The sequence below is a fragment of the Hippocampus comes genome, unplaced genomic scaffold (genome assembly GCF_001891065.2).
Source record: "Hippocampus comes isolate QL1 unplaced genomic scaffold, H_comes_QL1_v1.1 scaffold168, whole genome shotgun sequence".
NCBI lineage: Eukaryota > Metazoa > Chordata > Actinopteri > Syngnathiformes > Syngnathidae > Hippocampus > Hippocampus comes.
In genome coordinates, this window is record NW_017805955.1 from 637829 (window position 1) to 663814 (window position 25986).

The following is a 25986-nucleotide window of genomic DNA, read 5'->3' on the forward strand; positions in this document are numbered from 1 at the left end:
CTGAGATATGAACACAAAAGGTGCAGCAACACACATTTAGGCATTCAATGCAACAGTACTCGCAGACACATATTCTTTATCTTCTGCAAGGACACATCTCTACTGTACAGATGTCTGCCTGCAGCTGCCCAAGGAAGATAGCAGCACAATGGCAATTCAGTCGCTACAAACTGTGACAAAAACTCTTTCATTCCCTTTCATTCTATTTATTTACATGTATGTCATTGCTGAACGTTTTCATGAAGCGTAAAGTTAGACTCATTGAATGATGCAGTGATGCTGTGACATAATGAGCCAGTGATACGGAATGACAAAACAATTGTGGTGCAATGACGCCGAATGGAAAAAGTGATGATACGACGACAGTGGTGACAGAATGATACAGAACGATATGGAGCTATAATGATGCGGTCGATTGGCGTGTTTAAGAATATCCCGGAGTGAAAATGTGCTGCCAATCCTGAAAACCGCCGACCACCATTGTTGGCTACCGTTTTGGTTGTGGTCATAGCTGCGAAAATGTCCACATTCACTGACTTGCAACTTCACAGCTAAAATTAAATTTTATTTATTTATTTATTTATTTAAAGGAAGAAGTAGATGAAATGGCTGAAAATGTGTGGAATGACAACCTGACTGAGACAAACAACCATCTGCGCTCACACTCACACTGAGGGACAATTTAGAGTTTGCAATCAATGTGCCATGCATGGTTTTGGAATGTGGGTGGAAACCGGAGTACCTGGAGAAAACCCACGCAGACACGGGGAGAACATGCAAACTCCACACCGGGCCGAATAAAATGAATTTATAGATAGATAGATTTTTTTTTAAACCCAAAGATGTCTTTCACACTAATACCACTGGAGGGAGCCTCATAGTGTTGTAACAATTGCACCAGAGGGATCTGTGAATAGAAGTGCGGGGCTGTGGCGGCCATTTTGCATTCACACAAATGGCAAATTAGCAAAATATGAGTCAATGGCGTTATGTAAGAATCTATGACTGGATTGGAACTTTAGCGCGTCTTCACCATCGTTGCGATTGCACCCCGACAAGAGCGCGATGGGCTTCATGTGTCGTCTGGATCATTTGAAGGGCAACTGACACGGTCGGGATGAAGCTGGCCGACTTTTCCAGTTTGCTTTGTCCTTCGACGGAACTGCGACAAATTTTAAGTCGTTGTCATTGTTGATGGTTTCCCATCAATTCAATGAATTTGTCTCTCAAATGGGAAAAAAATTGAAAAATAGAATGGCAACTTCCTGGTGTGAATCCAATCGCTTGAAAACGACCGACCGCTGTATTGAGCGGATCTTGAAGCCTAGCAGCAGGCTAACTCATCTCCGTGTGGGCGTGAACCCCCCCCCCCCCCCCCCCAAAGGTCTAACGTGTAACTGCATGAAGCTGTCAACGTCCGCAGAGTGAAACCAAGTTCGTGTTTACATCCCGTGGGGAGCCTCGAATGCAATATCCTGCGCACGAGTGGGGGAGTGGGAGGGTCTAAGAAGAAGAAGAAACAGAAGAAGAAGAAGAAGAAGAGGGTGAGGGGTGACACGCCGCCGAAACTTGATCCCGCTTTGGGCCCTTTAAAGGAAGATGGGTCTGCTACTCAATGAAAGCCGGGAGGAGCATGTGTGTGCGTGCACACATACGCACACACACACACACGCACGCGCACACGCACGCCAGGCAATTGAGGGGGCTGCCGGGAGCTCCATCAAAAACGGGGAAGAATGAATGAGAGGACGGAGGCGAGCCCGGTGGACGTTGGGAACGTGGGACTGTGAGTGGAGTCAAGCAGGCAAAAAGGTACAAAAGAGGAAAGGGAGACGTCGTCGCGCGTTTGTTTGCACCGGTTGTGAGGCACGTGCACGCCCGTTTCTTTCGGCTCTCTCTGCTCTCACCGCGACTCCTTGAAGAAAAAGAAACGTGTTTTTCGGCTTGGCTAAAAGAAGGGGGAGAAAATGTTTTTTTTTCTCTGTACCGAAAAAGTTCCAGTTTGTTCAGACTTGTACTTTTTGCTGAAAAAGAAAAAGTTAACAGCATTATAGAAAAAGGAAAAGCATGACAAATAGTTAACTATAATTTTTTTTAGATATAAAAGTCTTACTATTTTACTCAAAAGTAAAAAAAAAAAAAAAAAATTTGTACTTTGCCAAAAGGAAAACTGTTTTTGTCAAACCTTTTGGATTAAAAATAAAGAAACAAGAAAGCAATTTTTAAAAACTTTACTAAAAAGGAAATAATAAAAAATGAGATACTTTGTCTTTTATCAAAACGAACAAACGTGGATGATGAAAATTATGTTGAGAGGGAAGAAATTTCATCTGTGCTGTACGTACAGCACATTTGACAATAAAGTCGTATTCAATTCAATTCAAAAAGGAAATTTTAATACTAACATACGTATACAGTGGACCCTCGGGTTACGAATATAAACCTTGTTCTCAAACCAAGGTCATGTTTCCCTTTGAAAATAATAGCGATGCAATTAATCCGTTACAGACGCAGACCGACATAGTTAACTTATTTTGTTTGTTTCGTGGTTGAAAATTTGATTCTGCGCAATATGGGAATAGGTGGAAACACAATTTATGATGATGCATTAACAGTCGGTTTGCGATGCATTTGTTTATTTTTGTTATTATTTGTTGCTTTTTGGAAAATTTAAAAAAAAATCCTCATCATCATTATCATTGGGGAAAAACAACTAAAAGCATCTGAAGCAACTAAAAGCGCTGCGAATATTTTCCGCTTCACATTTCCCACATTTGATGTTACAGCCTTATCCAAAATGAATTCCGTTCAATTTATTACACAACCCCCCCGCCCCCAAAAAAAAAATTTTGCAAAAGTATTAGAAATTTGAAAACAAAGAAATCCCACTGTCAATACTTTTTTTTAAAATGCACCTTAGGCAGCAATTCCAGGCAGGAGTCTTTTTGAATGCGATGCCACAAGCTTGGCACACCTTCAGTATCCGTGGCCTGTTTTGCACGTGTGCAGCCGTGACCCACATCTGGAGCCTGCGAGGCGTCAGGCGAATTGGCACGGGTGTGGGGGGGCGCGCAAGGCGGCGGGATGTGGGAACGTCTGCTGGGGATGATGTCACCCCGAGCGACTAATCACTGACATCAACACAGCTGCAAGCTCAGCAGCGCGTCGTCGCCAGCGTGTGCGCAAACGCGTGTCTGTTTTGAATAATTGTGTGCAGATTGTAAAAATGTTCCGCCTTTTCTCTTATTGTTATCGAGGAAATGGGGGTAGGGCTGCAAAGTCAACTTTTGACTCCTTGGTGGATTTGTATCAGATCTGGAACGGGCGGGATAGCACCTGTGTATAGCGAAACCTACAATGGTGGAACACTCCAAACTGCCCAACACAGAAAGGGGCATCAATATTCAGGCTTCAGAGGTAGTATCAGAGTCGGGGATGGCACAGTGTGTCCTGCAATTGTGGTCTTTAAAAGCCATCATTTTCCTGCTTTTGCAGTCTGTCACTCTTGTGTGAAAACAACACCGACATGTTCGAGCCAAACTGGAAAACGTCCGTCACCGGAGGTAGAATCAGAGGCGTAACCGACCTAACACTCCCTGTCAAAGCTGCCGTTTCTCTCCCTTTTTTCCCCATATCACTGCCCTATACGTATGTGTAATCGTTGCGATACCAAATCACGGCCCGGTGGAAATGGAGCGAGGTTCCTCCGGGTCAGCTAAGTTTGCGCCTCGTTACACGGATGGAATTGGGTGTTAATTCTCGGTCCCTATTTTGACCTCCTTTCTGGGAACTTTGAATCGGTTCCTCCGAGGTTGACGGCGAAGGTGTCCGCCATTTGCTTTGCAGTGTTTGTTCTGGCCCCCAAGCTGCCCATATGCTCGTCGAAGAAGCTCTTCCTGTCTGTCTATTTGTCCGTCTGCAGCCACCCAAGGCAGGCTTCCCTTCTGGATCCTGCCATCCTCTCTGGGTGGCCCGACGCGAAACCAGCAGGCAGGCTGATCCAAGGAAGCTCTAATCTCAAGCGTACACAACTCGAGTGTTGTAGCGTGCCCACGTGTCAAATGTTTGTTGATACAAGACACAGTAGGCAAAACTGTCTCTCCTCGCCTCAGTTCCGAGGTGGCCTTTGCTAACGCCCCGCTTGCCTTCTTTTGCTCAGTGGAAAGTTTACACTGACGTTCGGCTCACGCTGCGACACCCTGGCAGAGCTCCAGCCGTTTGTTTTCCTGGGGGGGGTTAGCACGTCGCCTTCAAGGACGTCGGAGGCTTGCTTGAACCAGGCAAGAGGTGACACCATTTGTCATCGAAGACGTGTTCAAAGCGGTGTTGTTTCTATTGTTGTTTCACCGAGCGACATGAGATTTGGTCGACGTGTCGATCATGAACAGGCCCACAAAAAAAGGCTCAAGAACCAATGTTTACAAAAACACTTCAAGTCTGCCACTGCCGTCGGAAGCCCCCCTTTTAGGCAATTTACAAGGGGTTCCGAAAAAACAAACTCCTCCTCAGGATTTTGTGCAATTGCTCCCAAAGTTCTTTTGTAAACAATTCGCACTCCAGTAGACTCTGAGACCAGTCGCTCCACAACGTTGCACACGTCCAGTTTTACGGTGGGGGTGTCCATTATTGGTAATTTTTTTCTACACTCAAGCATGATTAGTTTTCCGTTTCTCCCGCACTGCACAGCTTTACATCAAAGCCGCCAGCCAGTCGAGCACTAAGTGGTCATCCCAGGTCCAAAAGCCTCCGCATGCAGGACTTCTGTAATTTTGTATGGCTAAAGCCTGTATTTACGAGCGGGCTAATTGCAGGGAGCGCTGGCGCACAGTTTTAACTGCCGGACTTTGAACGTCTCGTCTGCCGCTGGGCTGACGGCCCTGTCTTTTCTGTCTGTTACTGCTTAACTTTGTTCTCGCCAGGGTTGGTTGTTGGTGTGCTTTGTTTTATCACCCCAATTTGGTAGTAATGTTGTTTCACTTAGCAACATGAAAATTGGGAGACATGTCTATCATGAGTAAACCCACAAAAAAAGTCACAAGAGACACTGTCTGAAAAGACATATTTGCCATTTTTACGAGTCCGATATGGCTTCTTTTAACTCCTTCAGTACCAGCCACTTTATTACCCTATCTTTTGAAAAAAAAAAAGTCACTGAAAATTAATGTGTGGAGTCTAAAAAGACATACAAAGAAGCATTTGGGAATAACTGACTTTTAAAAATGAATTCAGCCCGTGAATTTTGTTTCACTCAACAACATGATATTCGGTAGCCATGTCTCTTTTGACCCCTCAAGAAACCATGCTTGAAAAGACGCAGGAAATTGAAATACAACAGTCATTTTGGCTATTTCAAGGAACTCAACAAAGATTCATATATGTATAGAAAAAAAAAATTCAGCACCCAAAGTCTGTTTCACTCAGACTCAAGAAGCCAGGCCTGAAAAGACACAGGAAGTAGCCAACATAGCCATGTTGCTTTGATGTGCCTATCTATCTATCTATCTATCTATCTATCTATCTATCTATCTATCTATCTATCTAGTTTGGCACATCTTGACAAGATAGCTAGCTAGCAAGATGGACAGCTAACTAAATGGCAAGATATCAAGATAGCTGGATAAATGGATAGCTAGCTAGCTGGATAGCTGGATAAATGGATAGCTAAATCCAGTTATCCAGCTATCTTGATTTATTGCCTTATTTTGCTATCTAGTTAGCAATCCATCTTGCTAGCTAGCGAGCTATCCTGTCGAGATGTTCCGACCAAATTTCATGCTGCTTGCATGAACCTATTCCTGGGGGGCTGGATTTTGCAAAAAAAGTCCTCATCCTTGTGTCCTGAAAGGCCTTAAACTTTCAAAACAAGCTTCCTCCTCCACAAAAGGTGTAGCGCACCATCAGTTTCCTGCGTTCAGCACTTTGTCCATTCATCTTCACACATTCTTGCCTCCTTTCTCTGTGACTGCGAGAGCTGAAGAACCCCCCCCTGCCACCCTGCACTCCCCTCTTATGGGACTGTCATGCAGAAAGACACCATTGTGCCAGACCGGACTAGCATCCAGTTTCAGCCCTGCCTTGTAATTAAGAAGGGATTGCATGACAGAGGGAGGAAGGAGGTTTGGGGTTAGGAGGCAGAGCTGACCCGCTTTGGCCGGCCGGCCTGGGAGCGAATGAACCCGACTCCCCCCGAAGACACATCCTCCCCGCTGAGGTTTTGTGTGTGGGCATGCGAGGGAATGGAAATAAAGTTTCAAGCTTTACTCGGTCCAGCTGTTTTGTTCGTTTGCGCTCCTCTCCGGCGTGTCACGGGGAGGAAGTGTTTTCAGTCTATCCGCCGCACTTTTTGCTCACTGAATCACCAGGACGGAAGTGAAATGACTCTTGTCTTGTAAATGAAAACAGATGCCACGCTTGCTCGAGGAAACGGCATCAAGTGGCGTGTATCTCCACCCGAGGAGATAAATGGAAAAACAGCACCTTGCGCAATAGAAATCGGAAGACAAACCGACATTCAACTTTCCACAGTCGCCCCCCCCCCCCCAAAAAAAAAGTCAACTGCATACTTGGTCACCAACGTCATGTTCGTGTCATACACTGTAACGAATGCAGTGACTCCTCTCGCCAATTCTTCACCATAACCACCACCTTGCACAATTGAAATAAGCACAACTCTGGCACTCTCATTTCAGTCCGAGGGAAATCGTGGCCATGGCCGACGTGCTGGAGGGCGGCGCTGCTGCGGGACGCGTGGGAGCCTCCGGCGTGGATTGGCAGAAGCGCTGCGTGGCTCTGGAGATGCAGCTGCTGAGGTTCCGACTCCAAGCGGGGAAAATCCGGGAGCTGCTAGCCGAGAAGGTATGAGGGGACCGAAAGGCGTCGTGGGTGATCCCGGACATGGAATTTGGGCGGGTCAAATCAGTGTCAAGTGTTCAATTTCACACTCGGTCCCGGAATTGTAGAATTCTCTCATATGTCCCGCCACTGTTACGGCTCTGGGACGACCTTCTCAGTTGTTAACATTGGACTTGATGCCCCCCTCCCACCCCCACCCCCTATTCCACATTGGTGCTGTGATGAAATTCTTGAGCAGAAGACGTGAATGTCCAGCGTAAAGTCTGCCGCACACCGAGCCATGCGGCCGAACGGGATGGAGCTTTCTCGACGGGATGGAGCGAAAATGTCCTCTTTGTCTCCATGAGACAACCCAGTCCCGAAACGGTGGAAACGTTTTGGTGGCTCAACTTGAAGCCTTCTTCTTCTTTTTTCCGTGACTAGACAAGATAAAATCGCGCACAGACCACAGTAGCACTGTGAATAAGTGTTTGCGCACGAGGCAACGATTAAATCGCCTGAGTCAGTGTTTGGGCAAAGGTGTGATGATAAACTGGTGTCCAGTCAGCGTGTCTCACCGGAGGTTGGTTGCACGCTTCTAATTTTCAACATAAGTCACCGTGGCGCTTCAATTCCGAAGTCAGGCTTGTTAACTTTGCCCAGATTGTGACTACTCCCTATTTGATCCCGCTTGTCCAAAAAGCCATGTCCTCAGACGATTATTGTCCATAGTGGATCATCAGCACCACAAGTACAAGACTTGAGAGGAGATATCGTCATTGTATCGTAAAATAAAGCATGGTATAGCTTAGTAAAATTATTTAGTAGCTTACAGGACACTTTCTCAATAATGATAGCATGGTAACGTAATCCCTCATTTTTTATTTTTTATTTTTTGCAAATAATGGGGACCAGAAACCACCTGTGAAAGATGAAAACCGTGAGGTCTCTCATTGGTCGATGTCGCGCTGGGAACCAATCGCGTGCCTTGTTTAAGTGAACATGTACAGTACAGTACAGGCGGGTACGAGGCCTCTGAGTCACGTCGGCCCTTTGTTTGGCATTCTCGCTCGCGCATCAACATGAAACAACGCCTCTTCCCACAAGATGGCTGCCGATATTGCTGTATTTTTACATTTTTTTATTAATTAAAAAAAAAAAAGAATCCTTCCTGTGGATGTCATCGAAGGTGACGTTATGGACAAAGCAATACGGCAACATTAACACTCGATGCGACGACCAGGATTTAAGTGCGTGTGCGTGTGCATGCGTGGGCGCGCTTGAGATGGTCCGTTGAGTGACGACCGTTCCGTCATGTTACTGCTTTTTGTGTGTGTGTGTGTGTGTGTGTGTGTGTTTGTGTGTGTGTGTGTGTGTGTGTGTGTGTGTAAGGGCTGCTTTTCATGGTCTCCATCGAGTTTCTATTGCCAAGTTAGGAGTGTTTTACACATTGACCCACTTTGGTGTGGAAAAAAAAAAAGGCGAGCTTAGGAACGTGAGTGAAAAAAAGCAAAGTGACACGGCGTTTATCTCCCCGAGTGAGGAAGGCAGACGGCCATGTGAGGAGTTCGTTGAGGATGCATTTGATGGAGGAACAGAAAATAAGTTGATGACATTCACACGCCCTCGAGCTAATTCGACTTTATCCACGTTGTCCACGACGATACATGACAATGGAATGTTGTCATGTTTGTAAAAATACAAAACTTCGACTGTCCCCTTGGACAATTATAAAACAATGCATACAGTTATACAGTTTTCATATCTGCTCCCTTTGGGTTCCAGAAACACGGTATTTCCTTCCAACTGCTAGGCAGATGACTGTCAGATCTATGTTCCAATTGTCGAGAGGAAATTGTGACCTGGATGGCACCGAATTTCTTGAATTTCAATGAAAAGTCAGCCAATCCTCCACAAAGCGTCTCCAGTTGGTCCAAAATGCCGCTGCTCGTCTCTTAACTGGTACTCGTAAGAGGGAGCACATCATTCCCACTCTGGCATCCCTTCACCGGCTCCCTTTCCATTTTAGAGTTCTTTTTAAGATTGTTTTCAAATCTTGAAATGGCCTCGCGCCACCTTCCCTCTCTGAGCTGCTGCACCGCTTCACACTTGCCCGGCGCCTCAGGTCTGCGGACCAGACGCCATTAGAGGTATCGAGAACTAAGCGGAGACTCAGAGGGGATCACATATTATATACTTTATTATTCTATAATGTTGCATCATGTATTCTAGGATTGAACAGTGTTGTATTGCCAAGTTTACTACACTACTGTAAGTATGATATACAGTCCTGTGATATGGCATGCGAGATGGATAGCAAAGTATGATACAGTTTGTGCGTCTGGAGCGTGCATGTGCGCGTGTGCGTGCTGACATCAGTCCGACGTTTGATGACGCACACACATTTAGGCCCACTCAGCAAGTGAACAGTGCAACTGCTGCGTTCAAACGGGCAAGCCGGCAAACAGAGTCAAATGTTCCAAGCTTGTGACTTGAATTCTCGTCATCCACACTGGCACATCTTTGCCCACGCTGCATGACTCAAAGTCCAACAAGGTTGAAGAAGGCTCTGCGGTGACCACCCACAGCGCCCTCGAGTGCTTTTCGCTTTGCTTTGCCAGAGCCTCTGACTCACCGGTGAGGCTTTTGACCCGGTCCCAGATGCTCAGCGGCAACCTCGGCCCACTCACGCCGACCGGGGGCTGCTACGTTCAAGTGAGGCCTCGTGCGAAGGTGCCCAAGGCCTCGTGTGGAGGCCATGACGAGCTACAGAAAGTGAAGGCACAGCCACACCTCCACTCACTACTCACCACAAAACACAAAATCTACTGCCAACGCTGACTTCACCACTCCAAGCCGATACTGCGCTTGTCATGTTTTTGTGGAAGATTTTGCAAGTCAATTATGATTTATCTTTTAACCTTCCCAAAAAACATTTCCCCACCGCGCTTAAGTGTGCGCTCTCGTTTGATCAGCAGCGGTTGCGTAGCGGAACATGTCTGGCGGTCAACAAAATACGATTAATTACTGTTGAGGACTTTTTCACGTCTGTCGGCCATGTTGAACTTTCCCACACGCTTCCTAGTGAAGAGAGAAAGAGGGCGGCGGGGGGTCATGCTCGAGTTCTACCCCGGACGCGTGAAACCATGGTAACCCCGGGCGCCTTTGTGTCTTTGACTCAGATGCAGGAGTTGGAGCAGCGGGTGATCGAGGCCGACCAGCGTGCCGAGAGCGCGGAGAAACAGGTGAAAAAGGCTAGCTTTTGTCCTGCTTTTCATTCCTCGGCTTCAACTTTTTCCAACTTTTCAGATCCACACCATGGAGGAAAAACTCAAGTCGGCAAATGTCCAAAGCAGAGGGTCCGAAAGCTTATTGAACAGGAAGTATCAAGACCTGAGCGCCCGGGTCCAAGAAAAAGATGCCACCATCAAGAGATTAGAGATACAGCTCGAAAAACAGGTGGGGCCGGAGTGGAACTTTCCCACGCAACTGCCCTTCTCATCCAGCTTGGGCTCTGCAAAATAGTTTGCAATAAAATATCATTTTAAAAACGTCCTTCACACTGATGTCGAGGAACCGTCAATCCCTGCACCTCAAGATTTTAAGAAGCCCTGCCGTAGTAAAACAGTTTGGTTTGGTCCGTACATAATGTCATGTTTTCCCCTCCTCCAGATCGTAGTCAGAGCCCAGGAGGCGAAAATCATTGAGGAGAAGGCGGCCAAGATTAAAGACTGGGTGACGATAAAGCTCCGAGAGGTAAGTGTGAGCGGTTGCGTCCCGTTGTGGACATGGGATGTTCCACATCCCAAATTCAGGTGCTAAATTGGCGTCGGATGTAAAAATGTCGCTGACCACTGTCTGCAAAAGAAGGTTTTTGGTTACCGCCTCTGCAAATTTGGCAGCGCGCTGCAGATACAAAAGGAAGTTTGAAATGATGGAATTGGAAGTGTTACATATTGAACTGAGCTGCATTTTTGGACATTTGGCAGAATCACTGCTGGTTGCATCAGGTCATCGAATCAGCTAATGTATGCGGAGGCGTTATTACGCGAGCAGTCAAGTTTGTGCCAGTTTTTTGCATGTGAAAGCATTTCGTGAATCAAGCCCGAAGGGCCCAAATTTTTGTTCAACGCCTAGTCTAGTCAGCACCGTCTAACTCTGCGTATGAATGAAAATAGAGCCCAACGTATATTATCTGTAGCTGGAGCAAGAGAACCAGCAGCTTCAAGAGGCCAACGGGAAGCAGACGCAGCAGATCAGGTTGCTGCAGGACAAACTACAAGGTGGGCAAAGATCTCATCCTTCACCTGGTTCTGCATACAAAGCTAACGAGTGTCGTGTCATTCCTCAGCTCTTTTAGAGAAACCGGTCACGTATCCCGCTGGATCGCCCGTAAGCTCCCCCAGGGCAGACGTCCACCCGGGACCTGGCAGTCCCCCGTTTCCTCATAGCGGTCGCGGTACGTCACCCTCATCAGATGACAGCAGGAGCCCGGCGGTCGCCCGCGGAGCCGCCAAAAACTTGCCAACGGGTGACTGCTCATCTGTGTCTATCTCTGCCCTGTGATTGACTGATGGTTATAATTTGAGTTTTATGGGGTGGTCTTGGCTTTTCGATGGGATGAGAATGCAGTGTTGCAATCCATTCTTCCGGTTACCAAGTCGACAGGAGGTCGGGAAGTGTGGTGTTGTGGAAAGAGGGGCACCTGGTCGTTTCGCGAATTTGTCGATGGCTCAGTGATGTGCGGTTGCAATCGGTTGTTCTATTCGGAGATTCGGGGAGCGTGGTTGTGATTGGTAGTTCTGCAAATACAAAAGGAGGTGGGCGTCGCAGGGTCACGATACCAAATGGGTGGTGGGGCAATGTCCTCTCTTTTCTAGGCTTGGGGTGCAGTCAACTATCACACCCTCCCCGAGTTATTGAACCGATCTCTTCTTGCTCTCAGATTTGAAAAGATCTCCAGAACTCACCCGTAAAGGGATTTGCAAAGGCTGCATTCCAACCCCCAATCCTCACTCACAAGGCCAAAGCAGGAAGAACCCCGGACCAGAACCCGTCAGCTGCTCCGAGGGTAAAGACAACTCGGACAAACTGAACAGCAAGTTCGGCTCCCAGTGCCTTCACTCGTCCTCGTCATCTTCGTCTTCTTCCTCAGCGTACGAGATGGCCCAAGCACCCCCCGGCTCCTCAAAGTCTCCCCCCCGGCACGCTCCCCAAAGCTCATCTGTGCCACGTTCGCCCTCTACAAACAACCCCTTTCCAAACGTGCCGAGAGCGCGGAGAAACAGGTGAAAAAGGCTAGCTTTTGTCCTGCTTTTCATTCCTCGGCTTCAACTTTTTCCAACTTTTCAGATCCACACCATGGAGGAAAAACTCAAGTCGGCAAATGTCCAAAGCAGAGGGTCCGAAAGCTTATTGAACAGGAAGTATCAAGACCTGAGCGCCCGGGTCCAAGAAAAAGATGCCACCATCAAGAGATTAGAGATACAGCTCGAAAAACAGGTGGGGCCGGAGTGGAACTTTCCCACGCAACTGCCCTTCTCATCCAGCTTGGGCTCTGCAAAATAGTTTGCAATAAAATATCATTTTAAAAACGTCCTTCACACTGATGTCGAGGAACCGTCAATCCCTGCACCTCAAGATTTTAAGAAGCCCTGCCGTAGTAAAACAGTTTGGTTTGGTCCGTACATAATGTCATGTTTTCCCCTCCTCCAGATCGTAGTCAGAGCCCAGGAGGCGAAAATCATTGAGGAGAAGGCGGCCAAGATTAAAGACTGGGTGACGATAAAGCTCCGAGAGGTAAGTGTGAGCGGTTGCGTCCCGTTGTGGACATGGGATGTTCCACATCCCAAATTCAGGTGCTAAATTGGCGTCGGATGTAAAAATGTCGCTGACCACTGTCTGCAAAAGAAGGTTTTTGGTTACCGCCTCTGCAAATTTGGCAGCGCGCTGCAGATACAAAAGGAAGTTTGAAATGATGGAATTGGAAGTGTTACATATTGAACTGAGCTGCATTTTTGGACATTTGGCAGAATCACTGCTGGTTGCATCAGGTCATCGAATCAGCTAATGTATGCGGAGGCGTTATTACGCGAGCAGTCAAGTTTGTGCCAGTTTTTTGCATGTGAAAGCATTTCGTGAATCAAGCCCGAAGGGCCCAAATTTTTGTTCAACGCCTAGTCTAGTCAGCACCGTCTAACTCTGCGTATGAATGAAAATAGAGCCCAACGTATATTATCTGTAGCTGGAGCAAGAGAACCAGCAGCTTCAAGAGGCCAACGGGAAGCAGACGCAGCAGATCAGGTTGCTGCAGGACAAACTACAAGGTGGGCAAAGATCTCATCCTTCACCTGGTTCTGCATACAAAGCTAACGAGTGTCGTGTCATTCCTCAGCTCTTTTAGAGAAACCGGTCACGTATCCCGCTGGATCGCCCGTAAGCTCCCCCAGGGCAGACGTCCACCCGGGACCTGGCAGTCCCCCGTTTCCTCATAGCGGTCGCGGTACGTCACCCTCATCAGATGACAGCAGGAGCCCGGCGGTCGCCCGCGGAGCCGCCAAAAACTTGCCAACGGGTGACTGCTCATCTGTGTCTATCTCTGCCCTGTGATTGACTGATGGTTATAATTTGAGTTTTATGGGGTGGTCTTGGCTTTTCGATGGGATGAGAATGCAGTGTTGCAATCCATTCTTCCGGTTACCAAGTCGACAGGAGGTCGGGAAGTGTGGTGTTGTGGAAAGAGGGGCACCTGGTCGTTTCGCGAATTTGTCGATGGCTCAGTGATGTGCGGTTGCAATCGGTTGTTCTATTCGGAGATTTGGGGAGCGTGGTTGTGATTGGTAGTTCTGCAAATACAAAAGGAGGTGGGCGTCGCAGGGTCACGATACCAAATGGGTGGTGGGGCAATGTCCTCTCTTTTCTAGGCTTGGGGTGCAGTCAACTATCACACCCTCCCCGAGTTATTGAACCGATCTCTTCTTGCTCTCAGATTTGAAAAGATCTCCAGAACTCACCCGTAAAGGGATTTGCAAAGGCTGCATTCCAACCCCCAATCCTCACTCACAAGGCCAAAGCAGGAAGAACCCCGGACCAGAACCCGTCAGCTGCTCCGAGGGTAAAGACAACTCGGACAAACTGAACAGCAAGTTCGGCTCCCAGTGCCTTCACTCGTCCTCGTCATCTTCGTCTTCTTCCTCAGCGTACGAGATGGCCCAAGCACCCCCCGGCTCCTCAAAGTCTCCCCCCCGGCACGCTCCCCAAAGCTCATCTGTGCCACGTTCGCCCTCTACAAACAACCCCTTTCCAAATCCCGCCCAGGCAGCGGCTCCCCAGTCAGGCGCCAGCCTGACTTTACCCAAGATCCGGACTCCGCTCACACCCCGGGACAGCATCCAGCTGGTGAAGAAGCACTTCAGCCAGCCCCAGCACAGCCTGGACCGACTCCACCAGCTAGTCAGCATCGACATCATGACGCCCTTGTCCACTTGCTCCACCCTTACCGCCAGCACGTCGCCCTTCTCCCAGCCCGTCGAGGAAACGGACATTGACGACAAGTTCCCAGATAGCATGGACGGCGTAGTGGAAGGGTCTGGATCGGAGGAGCCCACGCAGCGGGACGGGCTCCCTCTTGCGGGTCACTCGGAGGAATTAGAGAGATTGGAAGCTGACGTTCCAAAACCACCGACGCCTCCCTTACATCGCTTCCCTTCGTGGGTAGGCGAGCTGAATGCAAACTCATTTGGATTTTGCATCTTGGGGTGGACGTGATAACGGAACCGATTAACTCCCCATAGGAGAGTCGAATCTACGCCGTGGCCAAGGCTGGAATGAGAGTATCTGAGTCGTCTCCTGGAGCCAGGTGCCCCGGTCGAGGTGAGTCCTCACCCCCAATCACTAACCACTCACCTGCATTCCCTACGCCACTTTTGAAAACTTTGTAGAACCACTTGCAACAACACTCCCCAAACCTCCGCCACCGCATCACCCCAAGCCAGTATCGAATATTTTTTTTTTAGAACAACAGGTACCGCCCTACTGTCATATGGTGTTCCACAGGGCTCAACTCTGGGGCCTCTGCTGTTCTCACTGTATCTGCTCCCATTGGGTTCCATCTAAAGGAAACATGGTATTTCCTTCCACTACTATGCGGATGACTGTCAGATCTATGTCCCACTGAGCAAAAAAGACGCTTTCTGAACCAAACCAAACCGATGGCAGCCACACTCCTCAAAGTGAGTTCATTCACTTCAACCAACAGCGGCAATTGATGATCACTTGCTGCGAGTCGAGGTGTGATCCCTGGGTGGCCGATCATTCAGCAGGCACTCCAGTGCTGCGGGGTGGTCGCTTGGGATCCATCGTCACGGCCTTTAAAGTCACTTCCTGCGGCCCGAGGCCAGGCGCACCTTTGCAGGTGTGGGCTCATCTTGGGCTGCAGACACTCCCTCCCTCAAAGAAAGAGGCTCTTTAGCGGAAAGGCGGTGAGATAGCTGCTTTTTAATCACAGGCGATGAAAGGAACGAGGCCCGGGTGTAATTACGCTTTCCCTCGCCACGTCGTTCCTTGTGTTGAGCTGGATGCTTGGCAGCACCGCTAAAAGCTGCTGTGGATGATGCGGGTGCTGACTCGGCGTGTTTTTTTTTTTTTTTTTTTTTCCCCAGCTTCAAAACACTAGGGCTTCAATCGTCTGAATGGGTGATGTCACGTCACAGGCACAATATCGCACCTCCACAGGATCGTCTGTCTCGGAGGCGCAGGTGGTGCCAGCTGCCTGGATTAAAAGTTATTTTTTCTTCCAGACGCACCAGAGTAGAGTAACCCTCCGAAGGGTGTTTACAGTGTTGCTTTATGTACAGTAAGCCATATGGTCAGCTGCTTTGTGTCCCATTTAAGCCAAAGATACTCGGGCGCTGCTGTGGCTTTTAGTCACAGTCTGATTAAGCCAAAAATATAATCATAAAAATTAATCGACAATAAATACCATAACACTCACTTCACGATGACATCACAACAATTTCAATACAGATCTAAATTAAATGTAAAACCACTTGAAAATAAGATTTGCATTTAAAATGAAAGTAAGTAGTTGCTGTTTCGATTATAGAACAAATGAAGTACAAATACCAGGTTAATATAAAATACAGACAAATATTTGATGAGATTCAAATAAATATACATATATCACATCAATCAAATATGAACGAAAATTCAATTTTAATAAATATTTTGAATAAAAGAAAAATCTGTATCATAATCAATTAAAATTAACATAATGAAGTGAAAATAAACAAATTCAAATAATCAAATTTAAATATAAATTAAATACAAATACAATAGCAAAACTTGCATTTAAAATACATGCATGAATATACAATATTATCATAGAAATTAAATGAAAATAAAATAATGTCAACATTTTGCATTTCGATGCATTTCAAACCTGATGTATAAGAACAACAATGATATGTTAGCATTTAAAACATCCACTTGGGTCTGCTGTACGAACTAACCAGCGTCGATTTGCCTTTAGGGTCCATCTTGCCCCTGTGCCCAGCGGCCAGTCCATTTGCGCAGCTGATTTACAAGAACATCAGCGTTCCGGTGTACACCACACTTAAAGGGGTGAGTCAGCCATTGTTGTTTTGAACCTTTCCGGAGGTAAAGCACACATTTTATGTTTGAGTTTTCTGTTTTGATGTCACAAGCAGCAAAGTACAAACAGAAAGCATCTCAACGCATCAAACCACAATTCTACCATGTCGTGTGTGCTTAGAAAGCCACTCAGATCAGCGCGGTGCCTCTGTGGGATAACGACGATTCGAGTTCCGAGGACGACAGCGGCTCCCTCGCCAGCTTGCGCACCTCCATGCTGAGTCCAGACAAGCGGGGCGGCGTCCCCGGGAGTCCCCGTGCTGTCAAGAGAGGTATGAGAAAAATCACTTCATCACGCTGAAGGATGCATTTCATCGGGCGTTCCTTCCAGGTGTGTCCATGTCGTCCATCAGCTCAGAGAGTGACTACGCCATCCCACCCGACGCCTGCTCCCTGGACAGTGACTATTCGGAACCAGAACACAAAGTCCAGAGGACCTCGTCCTACTCCTGTGAGAGCACCGGGCCTGTGAGTATTCATGGGGGAAAAAAACATAAATAGAAATATTATTCATATTGGCTGCTGGTACGAGCCGCCGATACTTAAGACAAAAGAAAGCTTACATTTAGTAAGTCCTCCTCAGCAGTAGTTGTCGCTACACTACGGCAGTTGGACACACTGACAAATCATCATCTGCGCCGGAAAGAAATATCTTTGTTCATAATTTTTTTTTTTGTCATTGTGTGAAATATATGTTAGCATATCGGCGTGTTAGCATTTTTTGCGATTCTCATTCAAACTGGTCATGACACGGTGTTGTTGTGTTCAGGAGACGCTGGAGAAATGCGGCTACCTTCTGAAGATGAGCAGTCAGGTGAAGGCGTGGAAACGTCGCTGGTTTATCCTGAGGAACGGAGAGATCCTCTACTATAAATCTCCTGTGAGTCGGCCCGTCTGTGTACCAGCACGGCTGCACTGTGAGGTCGACGTGCTAACCACTGGACCACCGGGGTGCCTCTTCTGAAAACTATTCATTTACATTTCCTCGAAATGTTGAACTTTGATTCTGAAGTGCCCAATTCCCCAGAAAGTGACAATATGCTTGGTTTGATCTATCAGCCTAATCACATTTGTAATATTATGTAAAATTACTTTATTCAAAAGCACCCTGAATTTTTTTTTTGTCCTGACATATTTCCAGTTGGTTACGGAAGTTTGTAATATTATGTAAAATTACTTTATTTAAAAGCACCCTGCATTTTTTTGTCCTGACATATTTCCAGTTGGTTACGGAGAAGAAGACTTTCTACCTGACGGCGGATTCACCCAACATTCTGGAGGAGTGGATCCGAGTTTTGCAGAACATCCTAAAAGTTCAGGCCAGCAGCCCAGTCAGTGTGGAGCCCACCTCTGCCAAGCCCACTGTGACAGGCTGGCTCACTAAGGTACCGCCCAAAATCTTTTTGGTGCGGATACGGAGAAAAGTGGGGGAAAAAATTAAAAAACACGGACAGCTGAGTGTTTTTTTTTAATCATTACATAAATATAAGGGTGTTGACTTTGTTTTACAGTAACGAAAACAATATTTCATTTACTTAAAAATCTTTTCAGTGCGCATACGGAGAAATGTGGAGAAAAAAAATTAAAAAACACGGACAGCTGAGTGTTTTTTTTTTAATCATTACATAAATATAAGGATGTTGACTTTGTTTTACAGTAACGAAAACAATATTTCATTTACTTTTAGGATTAGAAGAAAAAAATCGGAATATTTCGAGCCACGAAAAAGTGCTCTTTCAATAAAATTGAGTCGAGTATATCTTAAAAAAGATGAAAAGATCTTTATCATCTCTGCTACTAGACATAACATTAAGCTGTAAACATTTTTCTCAACAGTTACAGTCCTGTATCCTATGTTTGATCTCAGTTGCTAAATAGTAATATTAATTTTTTATTTCTCCCCAGGTCAAACATGGGCATTCCAAGCTGGTGTGGTGCCGTTTGGTCGGAAAGGTCTTCTACTACTATCGCAACCAGGAAGACAAGGTAAATGATAAGCACCATTTAATTACAGTTAAGCTAGTAAGTAACAAGCACACTAACAGTCTTCAGTAGCAAGAAATGCCGAAACTAGCATGAGCAAGTCATTTATTTTGAACTTGTAAGGGCCGAGCTAGTCAGCTAGCATGCTAACATTCCAAAGGCTAAACTATTGCATTGGGAAGCAAGAACAAATAGCTTCTTTTGCATTGTTACACACTTGAAACAATCGCAGCGATGGATTAGCTGCAATTGTGCTACGATTCTTAAATGGCTAGAGTTGGCTAAATTAGTATTAAGCACCATGAACAGGTGGCTCCCTTTGAAAAGGCTGAGCTATTTAGCAGCTTAGCACGCTAACAGTCCTCACTGTCAAGAGCAGGGGTCACCAAACCTTTTGAAACTGAGAGCCACTTTGTGGGTACTCGTGCGCCACAGTGAGACATACACTTGTGAAATGTGCATAAATTATTGACAATTAAAAAAAAAAAATCATCATCAATCATATTTATTTATGTGAAGACACTGATCATCTTAATGATTTCACACAATGATGAAAGAGGTATGTGCCTGTGTTTACATTTTTAATTGATCACTTTTTATCCAATATAACGAGAAAATTATAATGTCCCATCACCGTCAGTTGTTTTTAGAACAGGTCCGCGGGCCACGCATGTGGTCCTCGGGGGCTACATGGTACCCACGGGAACTATGTTGGTGACCCCTGGAAATGCTAAAGTAGCTAGGAGCTAACATTCTTAAATAGTGAAATAGCGTCCAATCCTCAGCTGCCCTTGGGCCAGCTGCAGCTGCGCTCGGCGTCCGTCCAGGAAGTGGACCGCTCGTGCGACTCAGACGAGGACTACGAGGCGGGCGTCCGCGGCGGCTTCCTGTCGTCACACTGCACCCTGGTGCTGAAGCCCGCCAACCAGAGCCCCTCGTACCTCCTCGTCGGCACCAAACAGGAAACGGTCAGTTCGCCGCGACAATGGTCATGGCGAATTTATTGACAGGACGCATGGTTGTACCACTTGTGCGTGGCGGCGGGAAGTGGCGGGAACCTGAAGGTGGGCACCGAGTGCGAGCAGCTCATCGGTAAACTGCTGGACGCAGACGGAGATGCAGGTGACTGACACGTATTGATACCTCCGCAATGGAGGTTTGGGATTTTTTTTTTTAAGTACAATCTCTAGTCTGTTGTTTAAAAAAAAAGTGGGGGGTGGACAATTAGAGAAAAGGTTTTAATGTTAAGACAAAAAAGTAGCAATTTTACAAGTTTAGGGTGACAATTTTGAGAAAAGAGAAAGTTTTATCTTTTTAAGAAAATAAGCAAGAATTTTTACCAGAGTAAAGTCCTTCAACGCCAAAACTTTTTTTTTCAAGAAAAAAAACTTTAATCGTCATCTGGCAATTTTATCAAGAATCTCTTTTTAATCTGAATGTCATGTTTTTTTTTCGAACAAAATTCATATTTTTCTACAGAAATTATTTCTTCAAGATAAAACATTTTAATCTGGGGAGAATTTATTTGAACTACTTTTCTTAACCTCATAACCCCTCTTCACTTCTCCATGTAAAATCTGACATGTATATTCTAGTAGTTTTTTTTTCTCACTTAGTAGATGTATATTTCATTCGTATGACGTTTGGCCTTTTTTCATCAAATCTTCAAGTTCAGCAGGTTGCGCTGAACATAATGTCATGTTTTTTTTCAAAAAAAACTTATATTTTTCTACAGAAATTATTTCTTCAAGAAAAAACATTTTAATCTTGGGAGAATTTATTTGAACTACTTTACTTAACCTCATAACCCCTCTTCACTTCTCCATGTAAAATCTGGCATGTATATTCTAGTGTTTTTTTTTTTCTCACTTAGTAGATGTATATTTCATTCGTATGACGTTTGGCCTTTTTTCATCAAATCTTCAAGTTCAGCAGGTTGCGCTGAACACAGTTGTTTCTTCAGTAACACAAAATACTTTGATTGACTGCACACTTCTCAGTCGTTGCTATAAATGGAGAGACGTTTATTCAGCACCAAGTTATTTTCATGTCGGCGTCTAAAGCCAGCAGACGGTGTTTACAAGCGTCTCTTACTCACTGGTCGTGTCAGCTGCCGAGTGTTGACAGCCAATCTTTTTGCGTTCTTGTTGTTGTTTTTGTTTCGTTTTCCCAGAATGCAGCCTGTGGCAGAGCGACGCCCTGAGCTTCTCCAAGGAAGGTCTGCGCTCGCCGCTCACCACGTTGCCCTCGGACGCCCTGCAGACAGAAGCGCTCAAGCTCTTCAAGGTGCAACTCGGCATATATCTGTCAAATAAAATAAAATCAATTAGACTACGCATGCACAAAAAAATACAATCATGAATGCTAATATTACAAAACGATATCATTTATAGTTTAAAATGATTTCAACGATGTGGTGTGCAGTCATGCCAGCTGTTCATCAACGTGCTTGTGGAGTCTCCGTGCGTGGACTACCACACGTCGCTGGCGCAGAACGCCCTGCAAGTGTGCCTGTCACACCCGGAGCTGCACAACGAGATGTACTGCCAACTCATCAAGCAGACCAACCGCCGCACGCCGCACAACTACTCCGTCACGCAGGTTTGCGGCTTTCAACGCGTAGGAACGCCTTCTTCCTCATCTTCTTCCTCTTGCCAGACGTTCATTTATGATTATTTATCGCAGTGTTGGCAGCTGCTGTCGTTGTGCGTGGCGCTCTTCCTTCCCCAGCAGCACTTCCTCTGGTACCTCAGGCAGCACCTGCGTCGAAATGCCGAACCCAGGTGAGATACATCAACTCTGCAAAAGAGTCTACCTATTATAGTCATACAAAAGCACTCCATCGAATGCACCCGATGATACATTAACCGAGAGTAGGTCAAGCTCCAGGACCCATGCCGTCTTAAATGCAACTCCCCTCATTACTACTCAACCCAACTTTATTTATAGAGCACTTTAAAAACCACCATCACCGCATACAAAGTACAATGGAAACAGTAGGGGCCCCAGAATTGAACCCTGTGGAACACCACAACAGTGGGACAGAGTAGCACTTGGATCTTTTTGTGTTACCCTTAGTTGCTCTGTCTGCCAAATCCTTTTTTTAAATACAAACTCTTGACATCACTAAGAAGGGAAAGGGTAAGGAGGGAAGCCACTGACCGTCCCGTTTCCTCGATTGCAGTAGCGACGTGGGCAAGTACGCAGTGTATTGCCAGCGCTCCCTGGAACGAACGCTGCACAACGGCGAGCGGGAGGCCAAACCGTCACGCATGGAGATCGTCTCCATCCTTCTGAGAAACCCCTACCACCATTCGCTGCCCTTCAGCATCCCCGTGCACTTTATGAACAACACTTACCAGGTAAGTCACTAAATGTACTGTATATCGGTGTGGACTCGTCCATTTGTCAACTGCAAAAGTTGCTTCCATCTCAAAAATCTCTCTGCCAAAGATTGCCCCAATTCCATGACAAGAATGGCCACTGATGAGTCAGTTTGCCACCCGGGAAGTCACACCCGCGAGAGACATTTGTCCCATGAAAGTGGACTTGGCCATGCCTTGCCCTGTAACCGCGCTCCTTTTCCTTCACGCAGGTGGTGGGTTTTGATGGCTCCACCACTGTGGAGGAGTTCCTCAACACTCTGAACCAGAGGATAGGCATGCGGAGTCCTCAGCTGTCCGGCTTTGCGCTCTTTACCGATGACCCGTCCGGAAAAGACCTGGAGCACTGTTTGCTGCCCACTGCCAAGGTCTGCTCAACAGAATGTTGACTTCCTTGAAAAGCCAAACGGGTTGAAATGGATCGTGTTAAACCCAGTGTAGAACATTCAGATATTATCGGAGTAACTTTCAATTTGTAATTTGTTTTTTTTTCCTCCCAGATTTGTGACGTTATTTCCAAGTGGGAGCAGGCCCTCAAGGAGCAGCACCCGGGGAAGAATGAGGGCACGCGGATTGTACGGTTAACTTACAAGAACAGGTGGGACGTTTCTGCCATAGAGGCAAAATGGAGTCCGGTCAAGATGACAGCAGAACTTTATTCGCAACATCATTCTGCTCAGTATAACCATTGAAAAGCCCGTTCAAATAAATGTATTGATTTATTTCATTGGGGCAGTGCGCATATTAATAATAACATATTTTTTGTTGACGTAAAATTGCCATCCACATTATATAATTAAGAAAAATCTAAATGAATTGTATTATTATCTTCAACACCAAACGTGAATATGGCACTGGCATGGAAACAGAAGTCCAGAACCTTAAGTTTTTTTTCCCCTCAACCCCCTCCACCCCTGCAGGCTTTGCTTCCGCTCTCAGGTTAAGGGTGAGACGGAGCGCGAACGCCTCCTGCTGGCCCATCAGGTAAATGACAACGTGCAGCAGGGCCACTTTCCCGTCAACAAAGAGCTGGCGCTGGAGGTGGCTGCCCTCATGGCGCAGGTATCATCCAGAGACACACACACACACAAACAATAATACACACACAAACAACAATACACACAGTTTTTAAACAATTCTTTCTTTTCTTTACTACACAATACTAAGTGACGTTTTTTGATTTGCATTCGGCAAATAAAAACAATAAAACTAACACTAATATCTAATAAAAATTTAACTCAAATCTGCTCTAAAAACGAAATAAAACTCAAAGAATTGAAAAGACATACGTCAAGCGGAATGAAAAACGAAGGTAAAATCCCAAACTATTCCAACCAAGATGTCAAACGTTGAACGAGTCAAAGTGACTTTTGGCAAATCATATTTTTCAGGTGGAACACGGCGATCTGGAGCGAACGGCCGCCGCCCCTCCCTCAGCCTCCACACCCGCTTCGCCTCAGCCCAAGTCTCAGCTGCTGCTCCTGCAGGCATTGGAGCGCTTTTACCCCAAACGCTACAAACACAATTGCAGCGCCGAGCAGCTCAGGTCAGTCAGACATTTCGTGTTTGCGCTTCACTGGTCACTTCATTAGGTACACCTTCCAGACAACATCCAAAAGTGACCACTGGAGCAGAAATGAAAATCATTTTATCATTTTTGCTTGGAGTTTGCATCATGCCAAGAAATATTTGACTCATGTGAATGCGTCAAAATATGAGAAACAGCTCTAAGTATGATGCATATGATACGATACACTTATTATTGGTAAATGAGAAAATATTGACACCTTTCCTGTCGGTGTCGGTTTAATAAATGAGTCGTATTCTGTGTGCATATTGCGACCTCCTTTTCAGGGAGCTGAGCGAGCGTTTGTCGGCCAGGTGGTCCATGCTACGCGGCTGCAGCGCGGCCGAGTGCGTGAGAATTTACTTGACGGTGGCGCGCGGGTGGACCCTGTTTGGGGCCAAACTCTTCAGTGTCAAGGTACGACCATTTTCGCCTCATTTTTATATCGCTTTGCAGGGAACGCCACAAGTCAAAACTCGGTTTTGACCAGTGATGGCACATACAATGCGTTCTTTTCAAATACCATTTGGGATTTAGCTTCTTTTTAACAAATATTTTACGTGTTTGCAGGCTGTGCCCCCCGCACCTCACGAGCAAGGCCCGGCCTGGTTGGCCGTCAACGAGGACGGGCTATGTGTGTTGGACTACGCCATGGTCGCTTTCTCTCTCAGGAAAATTGTCAGCCAAACTGAGCATCTAGCAAAGTAACGCCACTGTTTTTATTTTTATTTTATTTTTTTTAGCACACGCTGGCCTCGTACTCTTACCAGTCGGTGGTTACCTTTGGCGGCTGCTGCGACGACTTCCTGCTGGTAGCCAGTCAGCAGACGGAGTCAGGATGCGGGAAGAAGAGCGTGGAGAAGCTGCTGTTCGCCATGGCCAAACCAAAGGTAACCGGCGCCTGCATGATGTCGAAATTTGATAATGTGTCTCAGATGTAATGTGAAGACTGAAAGTTTTTTTGGCTTCAATTCAATGGTCATGATACTGCTCCTTCTGGTGTTCTCACCTTGGCCACCAGAGGGCAGTATAATAGTGCTGCCTTAAACGTTTCATTCATTCCGTGAAGGCGTTCGTGACGCAAATCACCCGTGTCATCAGCATCTTTCCCCTTTGAGTACGGTCCAACAACAGCTTGTAACCTGAAAAACCCGCAAGTCCACAACCTGTTTGCGCTAGCCTGTTTTTACTCGTCCTCAGATCCTGGAGTTGACTCTGCTCATGGCCAGCTACATGAACCACTGGACCCCGGGGGCTCCACCCAATACCTCCCAGGAGCCCCAAGCGCACTGGGATGCGAATACCCGCCACTTCCCCACCATGAACTACACCACCAAGGTCCCCACGCTACTCTGATCGCCGTGGCTAAAAGTGCCTAGCTCAAGTTTCTTTTATTTATCTTTAGCCTGCTAACTAATGAAAATGTGTTACTAAGGAACAATCATTCGGTAAGATAGATAATAAGTTACAATCAACGGCTTTCCCACTTCATGGTTATTGTGACAGAAAAGTAGATTCTATGAGGTACTTTTTCTTATTCTTTTGTCTTTATTAGTCTTCCTCAGGCCTATGGGACAAAATTCATTCTCCATCATGGATTTTAGTTTCCTGAAATCAAAATTAGTCTTTTTTTTTTTGTACCACGAGTTGCAACAAAACGGAAGAGACACAACCTGTCCCAGAGACACAGAAAAACAATGACCAACTGGGGGATACAGAACGGGAGTTCACCTGTAACAACGTGCCATTTCCCCCCATCCTTTAGATTGTGCTTTGTCCGATGATGACTTTTTTTGTGGATATTAACAGACAAAAATGTGGCCTTTTTATTTGCTCCGGTACCCCTGATGACTAACAAGGTGTCTGACTCAATGCTGCCCCCAACTGGACATGTAGAATGTTACACAATTTTTCTTTTTTAATTGCGACGTGTGCATTAAAATGGGACAGAACCACTAACGACGTATATAGCGGCTAACATGTCTAGCATTTTGCTAATTTTACAGGAACTAACTTAACGCTGAAAAAAAAACAAAAAAACATATTGCTCTTTGAACCGCTGTCTTGTTAGTGGACCAACGTTAATTTATTATTGTTGCCAAAACATTGTTTTTTAAAAAATGTTTGCCATGCTCAAAAAGGGAAAATGTTTTGAATGTGTTTGTTCTTGATTGTGAGTTAAAAATGTTTGTGTGTCCCGTGAAAATAAAGTGGTCCAGTTGTGTTCATTTTTAGCTCAATAATTGACAGATGTCCTTCCAAAGGAAAATCTGAAATCACTTGCCTTTTTTGGGGGAGTTTTATATATTCTGCACTCATATGCTCTACACCGAAGCGTGATTTCTATCCACGATTTTGCAGAGTTAAGGGCCTAATATATTATTGTAGAAAAGAACAGACATTAAAAATGTAATCTATTCATGTTCTTCGATTTAGATTCCCCATTTGTGTCTTTCTTTTTCCAGTGACAGTGCTTTTCTATTTTTTCTGTTGTTTCAACATGCTGGTTTTTCACTTTCAGTTTTACTGGTTTGACTTTCAACTTCATGTCAGTGTTACAGCAGGTGGGAG

The 25986-nt window shown here is 45.9% G+C and overlaps 1 protein-coding gene across 1 annotated transcript; it reads left to right on the forward strand.

Annotated features, from left to right (window-relative positions):
- The first annotated feature begins 1381 nt into the window (after window positions 1-1381).
- Window positions 1382-25542, forward strand: plekhh1 (pleckstrin homology domain containing, family H (with MyTH4 domain) member 1). Its single transcript, XM_019890532.1, is given in 35 exon segments — window positions 1382-1812; window positions 6690-6855; window positions 10014-10076; window positions 10141-10290; window positions 10504-10587; window positions 11033-11114; window positions 11183-11362; window positions 11777-12092; window positions 12095-12119; window positions 12184-12333; window positions 12547-12630; window positions 13076-13157; window positions 13226-13405; window positions 13820-14544; window positions 14625-14703; window positions 16361-16452; window positions 16604-16754; window positions 16814-16950; window positions 17252-17362; window positions 17637-17867; window positions 18388-18468; window positions 19251-19433; window positions 19476-19587; window positions 20639-20751; window positions 20890-21066; window positions 21151-21248; window positions 21650-21827; window positions 22061-22216; window positions 22349-22446; window positions 22769-22910; window positions 23240-23394; window positions 23703-23832; window positions 23986-24069; window positions 24159-24305; window positions 24616-25542. Coding segments are annotated over 34 exon segments (5079 nt in total). The 5' UTR covers window positions 1382-1812; window positions 6690-6708; the 3' UTR covers window positions 24772-25542.
- Window positions 25543-25986: the final 444 nt, after the last annotated feature.